Source organism: Mangifera indica, chromosome 15 (genome assembly GCF_011075055.1).
Source record: "Mangifera indica cultivar Alphonso chromosome 15, CATAS_Mindica_2.1, whole genome shotgun sequence".
Taxonomy (NCBI): Eukaryota; Viridiplantae; Streptophyta; class Magnoliopsida; order Sapindales; family Anacardiaceae; genus Mangifera; species Mangifera indica.
Genome location: NC_058151.1, coordinates 1,433,924 through 1,447,930, shown reverse-complemented (window position 1 = coordinate 1,447,930; position 14,007 = coordinate 1,433,924). Strand labels below are relative to the sequence as shown.

The window sequence follows — 14,007 nt, the reverse complement described above, 5'->3', positions numbered from 1 at the left end:
AATTTGATCTTTTTTGCAGAGCACAAACAACGGCAAGCGCCATGGAAGCCATAGTTATGTACCCATCACCAGCTATTGGTCACCTGATCTCCATGGTTGAGTTAGCCAAGCTCATCCTCAGCCATCGGCCATCACTTTCCATTCACATCATCATATTTGAGCCACCGTACGACGCCGGCTCCACCGCTACTTATATTAACAAAGTTTCTTCTACAATTCCTTCCATTATCTTCCACCGTCTCCCCACCATTACCCTCCCTCAATCACTCATCTCCTCTGCTAAAATCCCTGAAACCCTCACCTTTGAAGTCCTACTCCTTAATAACCCTAATCTTGAACAAGCCCTTGTTTCCATCTCAAACAATGTCAACATCTTTGCCTTTATCGCTGATTTCTTCTGCTACGCTGCTTTATCTGTCACTGCTAAACTCAATATCCCCACTTATGAATTCATCACCTCCGGTGCTGGTTCTCTCTCTCTCGTGCTTTGCTTTCCCTCGATGCACAAAAACACAAATAAAAAGTTTAAAGATATGGATGCCCTTCTTCATATTCCCGGCATCCCGCCGATACCGGCCAAAGACATGCCAACACCAATGCTTGAACGCGATGATAAGATCTATCAGTTCCTTTTGGATGCCTCAATTCTGTTGCCAAAGTCAGCTGGAATTATAGTCAACACTTTCGAGTCTCTTGAACCAAGAGCTGTTAAAACAATGACAGCCGGGCTAGGTAATCTGATTATTTTTGTTGTATTTTTTTTCTCAAATTTCATAGAGTTAGGATCTTTTCATACTGTAATTACAATATTTTATCAAGAATATTAATTAAATTCATAATCTTTTGTTAGGTGCTCCGGATGGCCCCCTTCCTCCGTGTCCACCCCTCTACTGCATCGGGCCACTGATTGTATCAAATAATCGGGGAGTTTCAGATACAAGCCATGGTGGCAGCGGCGGCGGCAGTGGTGATAGTTATAGTAAGCCGGAGTGTTTGGTGTGGCTCGACAGACAGCCGAGCCAAAGTGTTGTTTTTTTGTGCTTTGGAAGCTTAGGCCGGTTCTCTGTAGAACAGCTGAAGGAAATCGCTGTGGGATTGGAGAGAAGTGGCGAAAGGTTTCTATGGGTGGTGAAGAATCCACCTCACTTTGACGACTCCGATTTCAATTCGATTTTCCCAGCAGGGTTCTTGGATCGAACCAAGGAAAGAGGATTCATCGTCAAGTCCTGGGCTCCGCAGGCGGAGATTTTGAATCATGAATCGGTGGGTGGATTCGTGACTCACTGCGGGTGGAACTCGGTGCTTGAAGCAGTTTGTGCTGGTGTTCCAATGGTGGCATGGCCTCTCTACGCTGAGCAAAGATGCAATAAGATATTGCTGGTGGAAGAAATCAAAATCGCTTTACCGATGATGGAGTCGACTGAAAACGGGTTTGTCAATTCAAGTGAAGTGGAGAAGCGAGTTAGAGAGTTGATGAACTCGGAGGAAGGTAACTCAGTTAGGAAAAAGACTAAGGCCATGAAAGATGAAGCAAAAGCAGCACTGAATGATGGCGGGTCCTCGTGTGTGGCCTTAATCAAATTGTTTGAGTCATGGAAGCCAAAATAATGAGTTCGTTATGACTTGCTACATAACTCATTCTGTATTGGCGTTTGGAATTCTATGGCTTCGGAATTTTAATTTTTTAATATACAATAAAAAAAGACATTTATGAATTTGAATTAAAACCAAAAAAGAAAAAACATGTGACAACGTATTATTTATTTATTTAATTATATATTTAAAATATATATATAAAATATTATTCAGAATGGAATTGTGTGGATTGTATTTTGTAGGAAGATGGTAAAATAATTTTTACATAGAAAGTAAATAACATTTTGCCAAGTAAAGTTTTGTCTAAAAACACCTTTTTACCTTTAATTGACATTAATAACATTTTCTTATTTAAATTTAAATTTTGTTTTAAAAAACTAACCATATAAAAATAAAATTATAATTTTATCATAAAAATAATTTTTTATCAAACTCAATCGTTTTAAACATAATAACTTAACTCTTAAAAAAACTTAAAAACTTACAAATCAATTTATGGAAACTTTTCAAATCCTCATATATTTTAAAACTAGTATATGGCTGTATGACATTTACATCCATAATTTATTCATTTGTTCAATTTTTTAGGGTGTAATTTTATTTATTTTTAAATTTTGGGAGGGGAGTTGTAGATTGATATTTCAAAATTTTTTAAAAGATCTCAAACCTTTTCTTCTAAATTTTCCATCACCCCTAAAATTTTCAAAAAGGACCCCCAATACATTGACAAATTATAGTTTACCCTTGCTAGAAAATTGGACCTTTTATATAATTTGGATGTTAATTTCAAATATTATTATTTTTTGTTGATTTAGAGTTATATTATAATTTTAAAAAATAAAATAGTAGAGATAAAGTAGAAAATTCACTTTTTAATACTATTGTTTTATCAATATAGTTTAATTTTGGGTGAAATTTTGTTAATTATACTTGGTTTTGGATTACAAAATGTTACTTAAGTCAATTTGGGATGGAAAAATCTATTAAGGTCAAACCTTGGGTGGAAAATGTTATTTACCTGTTATTCTCTATTTCTTAGAGGAAGGTATTAACATAAAAAAAATAAATAATTTTTTTACTAAAATCTTTTATGGTAGACATTCATAATATCAGTAATTTATGTTGTCATCTTCTTAAGATTTGGTGCAAAATTTATGATCCTTTAAGAGGTGTTTGGTTTAGAGATTATTTTATTACTAAAATTAAAAAATTATTTTAAAGATAGATTACTTTAAGGATTATTAGGTATAAATTATTATTATATTTGATAAAATTTCTGTATCATTAATTAAAGAAGATGAATAGGAGGGAGTCAAATCTCAAATGGTTTGCGCTGTGTGTTTCTGGAATCTCATATGGTTTGCATGAAAGACGACATTCAAATTGTTTGTTTGTAGGCCAAACTCATATGACAGTTTGATTGATTCTGATCTACGGTTAAGATGTTATTAAAGACGTTTTAGATTCTAGTCATTAATAAAGATCATTCACTAGAAGGATATAATGAGCTACTCAAGATTCAAACAAAAGAAATCGATTCACAGAGTTTAAGAACGAAGAGATTTTTATAAAATATATATATATATATATATATATATATATATATATATATATATTGGAGACGCATCCATATAGTTTACGTTTGAAGATTGAGAGATAACATTTTCTAATCAGATTAAACTAACAACAATGTATGAAGGAGTGTTGACCTTTTAAGATAAGCCAAAAAATAAAAATAATAATAAAAGCAATTAGTTTGTATTATCTGATGGGATAGTGATCTGACATTTTGGTTAAAATACGATAATATTTTATTATTAAAAATAAAAAATATCTTTAAAATAAATTATTTAAAAATTATTATTATATATTAATAAATATAAATAATATTTTTAATAAATAATTTTACCAAATAATTAAATAAATTAATATTAAATAAAACGATAGAATTGAAATTTTAGGGCAAACTGCTTAACTATTGGAAGGACATTGCGTAAAAAAATGCTTCTTTCCTCACATTAATAATAACCCATGTGCTTGAAAACGACACTAACAGATTAATTTATTAAATTAATTTATCGTATCAAACGACTAAACCACCCCCTGGAAACAGCTCAATTAATTTTCTCCCACCTCCCCCACAGCTCACCTCCACTAGATGTCAAGCTTGCCGCTGCTGCTTCCTAATGATCTACTGGTTTGCCATTGTTAGGGTTGGTTTAATTTAAATCAAGTCAAGTTTCAGGCTAGTTTAAGTTCAAATCAAACTTATTATACTCAGTTTGAATTTATTTAAACTGGTGTATAATGTTATTACAAAGTTAGCTGAGAGATGAATAATATTACTAAAGTTCTAATGTTTCAAGGTTAAACTGTTTAACTGAAGCTCGATGTCAAAATTGTTTAGTTCAAATTTAGCAATGAATTGAATTGAATCATCAATGACAGGTTCCAGCCTTAGACATATTTCTGCATGTTTCTTCCCTGACATCAATAATCCAGATACCTGAAAACTACACTAACGGATTCATTTATTTAATTTCGTTCATCAATAGATCAGCATATCAGCATTAAATGGAACTCATTTCAAGTGGATGCCACCAAATGACTCGGCCAATTTGGCTAAGGCAATACGAGATGACCCTCCTTCCTTCAAGGCCACTGCAGCTCCGTCTTTCATTGCTTTAACCCGCTCTCTCACGGCTTTTCCCTCTTCCGACTCCGTCAACTCACTCACTCGTTTCTCTAACTCGATTGCACTCACCAGCTCCTCCTCTGACGCGTCCACTGGCAAAGCAATCTTCATTTCCTCCACCAAGAAAATTTTATTCATCTTTTGCTCTGCATACTGAGGCCAAGCCAACATTGGCACCCCAGCACACACTGCTTCCAGAATTGAGTTCCAACCACAATGAGTGACGAACCCACCCACTGAGTCGTGACTGAGTATAGCCTTCTGTGGAGCCCATGATTTCACTAAACGTCCTCTATCTTTTGTTCTCTCTGAAAACCCTTCTGGTAGGAATGATTCAATGCTTGGATCAGTTTCTGTTAATTTTCGAACTGTTTCATCGCTTGGTGGCGGATTACGCACGACCCACAAAAATCTGACTCCACTTCTCTCTAATCCAAGTGCAATTTCTTTTAACTGCTCTGTATAAAACACTCCCATGCTTCCAAAGCATAAAAACAGTACGCTTTGACTCGGTTGAGAGTCTAGCCAACGCAGGCACTCGTGTATTTGTTCACCACCTTGCTCCTTTTCACTCACTACTGGGCCTATGAAATACACAGGTGGCATGGAGTCGCCTGGTGCGCATTCTCCATTCGCCAGTGCCCTACAAGCCCTTTCTTCAAGCAATTCAAACGAGTTTACGATAATCCCTGATGATTTTGTCATGTTGAGGGCAGTATCCACGAAGCACTGATATACATACTTCTCACGGTCAAGCATGGGTTCTGGCATGTCTTTTGCTCGAATGGACGGCGATCCAGGGACGTTTATTTTCATATCCTCTAGATCTTTCAAGCTCTTGGTTGAGCTTCTATGAATCGTAGGGAAGTAAATGAAATTGGACAAGCAGTTTGCTCCAGAGGTAAAGTAAAAGTAGGTTGGGATATTGAGATTTGATGAAACTTGGGACGAATAGTTGCAAAAGATATCAACAACAAAGGCTTTGATTTTTGAGCGATTGGAAATTGCCAGAAGGGTTTCATGGAGATTAGGATTATTGAGTTGACAAAGCTGGTAAACTAGGGCTGGGAAATCCTTTGCAGAAAAGAAAGCATTTTGAGGGAGAGCGACGGGTGGGAGGTAGTAGAAGGTGATGGAGGGTATGGTGGCGGAGATAGCCGCTATATAGTCTTGAGTTGCGGCGGCTTCGAACGGTGCAGTGGGGATAATAACGGAGATTGAGAAAGAAGGGTGGTTGGAAAGTATGAGTTTGCCTAGCTCAACCATGGAGACTAGGTGACCACTTCCAGGACAAGGATACAAAACAATGGCACCTTCCATATTATTACTAGTAACCTCTTGTTTCAAGAACAATACTAGGATGCCTATGTTTGCTCGTTTCTAAATCAACTCTGCTTAAATAGAGTTTGTCGAGCTGATCCATCAGGATTCACACTAAGCTTAAACAAGACTTAATTTGAAATTAATTCCAATAAAAAAGGTTAATTTAAATGTGACGAATTGTAATTAAAACTCGGTTAAAATATAATTTAGCTTTATATTAGTTTAACTGTAAAACATAAAATATACGGATTTGTACTTTGCGTTGCGGTGAAGACCCTCAATCAAAGTCTCCTGCTTCTCACACGGAAGTTCGTTTATATGACTCCAATTAGCTTCTAGAAAGACTTCTGTTATATTTTATAAGGATATAGAAATTTTTACCTTAATTTATATTTGCGTATATATTTATATTATATTTTAAATATTTTTATTACTTTATTTATTAAAATATTTAAATTGTCGTTATCTTTAATTTTGATAAACTGAAATAAAACAGTAGTATTATTTTTTTTTAATACATTATAGAAAAAAATATATATAGATATTTAATATCAATATTTGAAACAAGATTTTTATATATATTAGATAAAATTAAGTGAATTTAAAATTTTTAAATTAAATATACTAGATTTTTCTGTTAAAAAAGTGTTTTTTTTATACTGCAGAGATTCTTTCTTCATTAAAAAATTAAAGAAAAAAGAGACGATATTTTTTTTATACGTATGAGTTACATTAAGGAAATATTTTTATAATATTTTTATTTAAGTTTTGAGATGAATGATATATAAATAAATACGAAAAAAAAAAAAGAAAAAAAATTTCAATTCCCCTATTTTTAATAAAACAACTTTCTGACTATTAGATGACAATAGACCTTCCATCTGTATCTTTTTTGGCTAGTAGTTGGTGCATTGACGTGCTTTGTTATGGCAAAATGTGATTAATTTTTTTTTTATATATATTTTTATTAAATAATTGTTTTAATTTTAATATTTATTTTAAAAATTAATAAACGAATAAATATTTAAATTTTAAAAAATTGGAGAGAAGAAGACCTTTGACCGTAAATGGAAGTTTATTATAATCTTTGGGCATGAAGGCATATGATGTCACTGTATACTTAAGATTTCTTGGATCGAACCAAGGAAAGAGGATTCATCGTCAAGTCCTGGGCTCCGCAGGTGGAGATTTTGAATCATGAATCGGTGGGTGGATTCGTGACTCACTGCGGGCGGAACTCGGTGCTTGAAGCAGTTTGTGCTGGTGTTCCAATGGTGGCATGGCCTCTCTACTCTAAGCAAAGATGCAATAAGATATTGCTGGTGGAAGAAATCAAAATCGCTTTACCGATGATGGAGTCGACTGAAAAAGGGTTTGTCAATTCAAGTGAAGTGGAGAAGCGACTTAGAGAGTTGATGAACTCGGACGAAGGTAACTCAGTTAGGAAAAAGACTCAGGGCATGAAAGATGAAGCAAAAGCAGCATTGAATGAAGGCGGGTCCTCGTGTGTGGCCATATTCAAATTGTTTGAGTCATGGAAGCTAAAATAATAATGAGTTCGTTATGACTTGCTACATAACTCATTCTGTATTGGTGGATTGGAATTCTATGGTTTTGGAATTTTAATTTGTTAATATAAAAGAAAAAATTTAAGAATAATAAAATTGAATGATTTTGAATTAAAATATATATATATATATATATATATATATATATATATATATATATATATATATATATATATATATATATATAATAATATATCATCTATTTACTTAAATATATACTTAAAAATATATAAGTAAACCATTATTTGTAGGAAGATGGTAACATAATTTTTACAAGAGAGTAAATAAAATTTTCCCACCCAAGTTTTGGTTTAAAAACACTTTTTTATCCTTAATTGACATTTATAACACTCTTTTACTCAAAATCAAACTTTGTTTTAAAAAAATTAACGATGTAAGAATAAAATTATAATTTCATCACAAAAACAATTTTTTATCAAATTTAAACGTCTTAAACATAATAATTTAACTCTTAAAAAAACTTCAGTTAATTTTTATTAAAATTTTTAGTTACATATCATTTAATTTTTATTAAAATTTTTAGTTAGTTATAAAGGTAAAAACGTCATTTAACAAGTAATATTAAAAGAAATAAAATTTTATTTTATTTCTCTATCTCAGTTTAAATACAAATAATTTCTCTGTAACCTAAGTTTTAAAAATTTATATTTTTATTGCTAGAGTTTCATTTTTTTCCCTTCCTTATCCAGTAACCGTTCTTTGATCGACCTCTCATACCTTCTTCTCTACTGGTGCTCCCTCCTGCCTCCTAGATGAAGACGAATAGAAGATGACAACATGCAATGGAAGGTAGATTCATCTCTACCTTTTGCCAGATTGACACGTGACGGAAGATGAATTGGATAGACATATCTGTGCAACGGATCTCGATGGATCTTGGTAGCACGCAACAAAAGGCAAAAGACAGAGCATTGCATTTGTCGGTTGATATGTGCGATAGGCAGATGGTAGAGACGAATTTGCCTTCTATTGCGCGTTGCCATCTTTGATTCATCTTTGTTCAAAAAGGGAGGGAGTGCCAACAGAGAAGAAGGTATGAGAGGTTAGTTAGAGAACAGTTGTTGGAGAAGGAAAGGACAAAAATGAAACTCTACGAGGAAAAATGTTAGTTTTTAACACATAGGTTGAAGAAAAATTATTAGTTTTTGAAATTAAGATAAGAAAATTAGGTAAAATTTTATTTCTTATAATATTACTAGTTAAATGATGTTTTTACTTTTATAACTAATTGAAAATTTTAATAGAAGTTGAATAATAGGTACATATTTAGATTTTTGAAAGTTAGTAGAGGTTACTTAGCAATTGACAAAACCTTGGGTGGGAATAAGTCTTTTGGCCAAAAATATGAAAAAACTTGAAATTGTGACATATTAACAATTGAGTTCAATCCCAATCAAACAAAACCAATTAAATATGGAAATAAAAGTATATGAGTGATAACCCTGTACATATCAACATTCAAATTTTAAGGGTAAATTATGAAATGAGACTTTCGTGAAAAGGAGGATTCAAGTTCAAATTGAGCTAAACTCAAGTTTAAATCAATTTAAGTTTAATTTAGTTTGAAAAAGTCAAACTCAAGCCTACGCTCAAATTTGACAAATTGTTCTCAGATTAGTTTAAGTTTGAGTTGACTTGAGAGAAATCAAACTTGAACTTGACTATAATGTTGAGGTCAAATCAATATTAGTTAAAACGATATTGTCTTGACGTATTAATGAAAACAACATTGTTTGATTGATTCAAATTGAACTCTTCTAAATTTATGAGTTTGATAAGTTGAACACCTCTAACTTAGGTTTGATAGTATAAAATCTTTTACGCTTACACTTGTCTAAGTCAAATTTGTTTCAAACTTGATTAGACTGAACTAATAATAACCAAGCTTAAATCTAATTAACCCAACTATCATGTAGGCCCAGCCTCGAGTGAGGATCATTGCTCAGCGCAGTATGATCTCTAGAGCGACTTGTAGAGGGAAATTTTGTATACAAAGGTGAGTGGAGTGGATAAGTTTTATAGAATGACTTTGGTTTTAAAAAAATTAATAACACAAATACATCCATACCAAGATACTATTTTTTTGATTTCTTTACGCCAATGATTGTTATATGATATTAAAAAATTCTCACCACTATTAATACACGGGGAAAATATAGCCGAGCTCGGTTTACATATAACCGAGCTCGAGCTCGTGAAAGCTAAATTCGAATTCGGTTCGAATTCAGCTTGGTTTATTATTTGTTATTAAAATGATCGTTTTAATACATATTGATTAAAATGATATCGTTTTGTATCAAAATTTTTAATTGAAAATTTTGGCTCAAGCACGAGGTCGGCTAGGGCTCACTCGTTTTGGGCTCGTTCGAGTTTGAGTCCAACCCTATCCTCAACTCTACCTAGGTCTGCAAATGATACTATTTATTATTTGCCTATTTTTTAAACTTAACAAAAACATCCCTTTTAAGGTTTAGAGAACAATTCTCAAAATATATTCAAAGCATAATTCAAATGTTTGTAATCCAATTTATGTTATAAGGACCAAAATCATAACATAAATACTATGATAATACACAAAACAAAAACATATACTTGAAAATTTCAACTATATTTGATTCTTATAAATATTATTTTTATGATTTTAACGAGATACAATCAATTATTTATAATTTCATTAAAATTAATTGAGTTTATAACTTTAATAAAACAAAAATAGTTGTTAAAAATCTATTTCTTGTCATTAAAAAATTTTAACGGTAAGAAATCACCTGTTATTATAATTTCTCTAGTTAAAAGTAATAATAACGAGAATACTTTTAATAGAAGAAGTTGTATCAACAGGTAAAATATTTTTTTGCTGTGAAAACTTTTTAATGAGTAAAAATAGACTTTAAACAATCATTTTCTCTTTGTTAAAGTCATAAATTTATCTATTTTTAATAAGAATATAAATAGTTGATCATTAAAATTATGAAAATTATACTAATAATGATCGGATACTTTATTTTTCTTTTGTTGTTATTAATTTTAATGTTATTTGTTATATTAATTAAAAATAAAATTATTTTTATCTTAAAAAAATTAATAAACAAAAGATTGTTATAATAAAATTTAGATTATTGTAAAGGTGATTCTCTTATATTACATGTTATATTATCGTTGATAATAAATAATTATCTGAATTTTTTATTATTAATTAATTAAATTAAATAATATAAATAATAAGTAATAAATTATCAAAATATTCCTTTTTATTCCCTTGAATCAAACACTATTGTATTATCTGATGGGATGACGACCTATCATTCCTATTCATGATTGTCAAATAATTTTCTAGAGGTTCTTAAAGCAGGTGGTGTTTTCAGGATTTGATAGGATAAATGTAATACAGCATGAATAATTTTATTGCTGGTGGACGACAGTTAAGCGGTGATGATAATGAAATCAGACGACTATTGACCAATTCTTTTTGAAGTCCTGTAATGAGTAAGCACCTTCAACCAACCTAGAAACAGTTTCTTCCACCTCACTCACAGCTTAGATCATGCTTGCCGCTGCTGCTTTCTAATGACCTTCTGGTTTGCCATAGATAGGGTTGATTCGGTTCAAACCGAGTCAAGTTTTAGATTAGTTTAAATTTAAATCAAATTTATAATATTTAATTTGAATTCATTTAAATTAGTATATAATATTATTAAAAAGTTATTAAAGAGATGAATAATATCATTTATGAGATGAATAATATTATAAGATATTAATTAAAATAAGCATATTTTTTTCCGTTTATACCTTTTTAGGCACACGCACAGTTCTTTGACTTTTATAAGCAAATGTATTTTTAATCTCAAAAATACCCTTCGGCCCTGTAGGTGTCAGCGTAGCCTAGCGCGGGAAGTTTTTGAATAAGTTTATGGGATGCTCAGTACGTATAGGGTGCGTGCGAAGTGTGCGCGGTGCGTGCACAGTGCGCGGAGTGCGTTCGCCGTGCGCGCGGTACGTGCGGTGCGCGGAGTGCACGCGGTGCGTTCGCGGTGCGCGGAGTGCGCGCGATGCGTGCGGTGCGCGGAGTGCGCGCGATGCGTGCGGTGCGCTCCGAGTGCGCGCGATGCGTGCGGTGCGCGGAGTGCGCGCGATGCGTGCGGTGCGCTCCGAGTGCGCGCGATGCGTGCGTAGTGCGTGCGGAGTGCGTGAACTGCATAACTAAAAAATTTATTATTGTTAATCAACTACAAACAAATTTAAAAATAAAAATTGATTTGAATAATTAACGCATTAAATTGTTAGCTTGAAGGCAGATGAAGATATTTACTCCGCAAACACAGTTTCACCTTTTCATTCTTTATTTCACTTTTATCAGTTGACTTTCTCCGATTCATCTTTCTCTCATTTCACTTGTTTCAATTGATATTCCATCTGGTTAATTGAAAATTTTGATAAAGATGATATTCATGCTTGGATTTGGCGGGCAATGGCATAAAGAAGGTAATCATGATTTAAAATATATTGGTGGAGTTCAATCATTAGTTTCAGTAAGTAGAAAAATCGATTACAATAGATTTATTGAAGCAGTATCTTCTCGTTTAAATATCGGTACAAGTTCTTTTGAAGTAAAAATTTATATGCCAAATCCAACCGAATATAGTGATTTGCCATATTTATTAAAAGATGATTATGATATTAAGATGATGATGAAGTTGTTTAGCTCACAGAGAAAGTCTTCTGTATTTCTTGAAGTGGTAGCAAACCAAATTGAGCAACATGTAGAAGATATACAAGCTAACAATCAACAACAACATCCAGAAACAGAAGGATGTGATCAAATAGGCGACGTTAATCGTGATGATATTGAGGTTGGTGTTAGTTGGAATCCTTATCAAGATTGGACACATGACGAAAGAGATATAGCTGAAGGATGTTATCAAATGGGCGACTTACCAACAAATGATTTTCGTTCTGGCGGAGAAGATGAATATCATGCTCATGACGATGGTGGTATCGATTATAATTGTGTCAATAATATTGATGGTCCCGAAGAAGGTGTCGATAACACAGGGATTGGTCCATCAGGGTTAGTGCATGAAACTTCAACACATCATGGTTCAAATCCTTTTTTTGGTGTTCCAGAGCCATATAGAGATATAGAAAATGAAGTAAGTCAAATTCATTTAGTTGCACCACGTGATGGCAGATTCAAAATCACAGATCAATTCGCTTCTAAACAAGTTTTAATTGACACCATATGTAGGGATGCATTGGAAAATGGTTATCAATTCAAAGTATCAAGTTCTAATAAAAAGAGATGGGATATAAAGTGTTTGCATGAAGGGTGTAAATGGAAAGCAGGAGCTGGGAAGTTAAGTAACAGTGATGTTTTTGTGTTAAAGAAGTTTGGAACACATACTTGTCCTCGTGATATAATTAGACCTCATCATAGACAAGCGGGTAAAAGGGCAATGGGAAAAATATTACAGTCATTGTTTACTGCAGGTGACCGTGTATATAGGTCAAAAGATATTATCACGGATATAGCAGATAGATATCGAATTGATATCTCTTATACGTAGGCTTGGCGTGCTAAGAATTGGGCTTTAAATGAGATAAGAGGTTCGCCAGAGGAGTCATTCAAACTATTACCGATATTCTGTCATAACCTTGAACAACGAAACCCTGGCACCATTACACAAATAGACACGGATGAAGATCATCGATTTCATTTTGTCTTTATGGCTTTAGGATGTTCAATTAGGGCATTTCGTGATTTTTGTCGTCCGGTCATCTGTATTGATGGAGCATTCTTGAAAGGTCGATATTGGGGTACACTTTTTATTGCAGTGGGTAAGGATGGAAATAATCAAATTTTTCCATTAGCGTTTGACATTGGAGGAAAAGAGGAAACAATAACTTGGAGCCCGTTCCTTCGAGCTTTATATCGGTGTATTGGAGATATCCCTAATTTAGCAATTATTTCAGATAGACACAATGCTATAATTCGTTGTGTGAGAGAAGTATTTCCGAATGCACATCATGGGTGGTGCAACCATCATATCAAAGGAAATATGCGAAGTCGGTATAAACAAACAAAACATATTGAAGGATTATTTTGGCGAGCTGCGAAAGCATATCGAATAGAAGATTTTCAGGAGGCTTTGCGGATGATCAGAGCTGAAAATCCAACCGCAACAGCTTATCTGGAAGGTATTGACTATCAACGATGGGCTCGTGCATACTTTCCTGGCATTCGATATAATATCATGACTACAAATATTGCTGAGTCGTTTAATGCCTTGGCACGACAAACGCGAAAATTGCCAGTGATGATGCTTCTGGAATTTTTGCGCTCAACTTTACAAAAATGGTTTTATACTCGACGTAATATGGCAGGTTGGAATAATTTTTTTTCAATTATTTCATACTTTTCATAATTTATAAATGAGTAACATTCTGTATTCGTTTAATTATGCAGGTGCTTGTACTCATTCTCTAACTCCATGGGCTGAAGAGAAGATGGCCAGTCATATCCAAAAGTCTGCTAATATGGTTGTCAAGCCGATAACAATTGATCGATATGAAGTACATGCTCCGAGTAAACCTGTTGCTATAGTTGATCTTGCTAAAAAAGAGTGTACATGCAGAAAATTTCAACTATCACAAATAGCATGTACACACGTTGCAGCAATCGCCAGATTTCAAAAACTTTCGCACTGTTATCCATGGGTGAATAAGTATTACTCAGCTGAATATTGGCGAGCAGTATATAGAGAAAATGTTGAACCATTGGGTGATCCATCAGAATGGGTGCAATAA

The 14,007-nt window shown here is 33.2% G+C and overlaps 3 protein-coding genes across 3 annotated transcripts; 2 read left to right on the top strand and 1 right to left on the bottom strand.

The window, feature by feature from the left end:
* The first annotated feature begins 25 nt into the window (after positions 1 to 25).
* Positions 26 to 1,700, top strand: LOC123197732 (UDP-glycosyltransferase 88A1-like). The gene is made up of 2 exons (XM_044612088.1): positions 26 to 732; positions 851 to 1,700. Exons 1-2 carry the CDS (start codon positions 42 to 44, stop codon positions 1,606 to 1,608), a joined length of 1,449 nt encoding a protein of 482 aa, XP_044468023.1. The 5' UTR covers positions 26 to 41; the 3' UTR covers positions 1,609 to 1,700.
* A 2,477-nt stretch (positions 1,701 to 4,177) lies between these two features.
* LOC123198031 (UDP-glycosyltransferase 88B1-like) lies at positions 4,178 to 5,692 on the bottom strand. The gene has a single exon (XM_044612598.1). The coding sequence runs from the start codon at positions 5,609 to 5,611 to the stop codon at positions 4,178 to 4,180; it is 1,434 nt and encodes a 477-aa protein (XP_044468533.1). The 5' UTR covers positions 5,612 to 5,692.
* Positions 5,693 to 11,885: 6,193 nt separating this feature from the next.
* On the top strand, positions 11,886 to 14,007 carry LOC123198030. The gene is made up of 3 exons (XM_044612597.1): positions 11,886 to 12,698; positions 12,768 to 13,584; positions 13,667 to 14,007. The coding sequence occupies exons 1-3, from the start codon at positions 11,886 to 11,888 to the stop codon at positions 14,005 to 14,007; spliced, it is 1,971 nt and encodes a 656-aa protein (XP_044468532.1).

What these genes read in the sequence shown, in the direction of transcription:
- LOC123197732 (XM_044612088.1), top strand. Translation starts at nt 42, where the DNA reads ATGGAAGCCATAGTTATGTACCCATCACCAGCTATTGGTCACCTGATC. An exon ending in AACAATGACAGCCGGGCTAG is followed by an intron (nt 733 to 850) that starts GTAATCTGATTA and finishes ATCTTTTGTTAG; the next exon opens with GTGCTCCGGATGGCCCCCTT.
- LOC123198031 (XM_044612598.1), bottom strand. Translation starts at nt 5,611, where the DNA reads ATGGAAGGTGCCATTGTTTTGTATCCTTGTCCTGGAAGTGGTCACCTA.
- LOC123198030 (XM_044612597.1), top strand. Translation starts at nt 11,886, where the DNA reads ATGATGATGAAGTTGTTTAGCTCACAGAGAAAGTCTTCTGTATTTCTT. An exon ending in TGTTTACTGCAGGTGACCGT is followed by an intron (nt 12,699 to 12,767) that starts GTATATAGGTCA and finishes TCTTATACGTAG; the next exon opens with GCTTGGCGTGCTAAGAATTG. An exon ending in TACTCGACGTAATATGGCAG is followed by an intron (nt 13,585 to 13,666) that starts GTTGGAATAATT and finishes TTAATTATGCAG; the next exon opens with GTGCTTGTACTCATTCTCTA.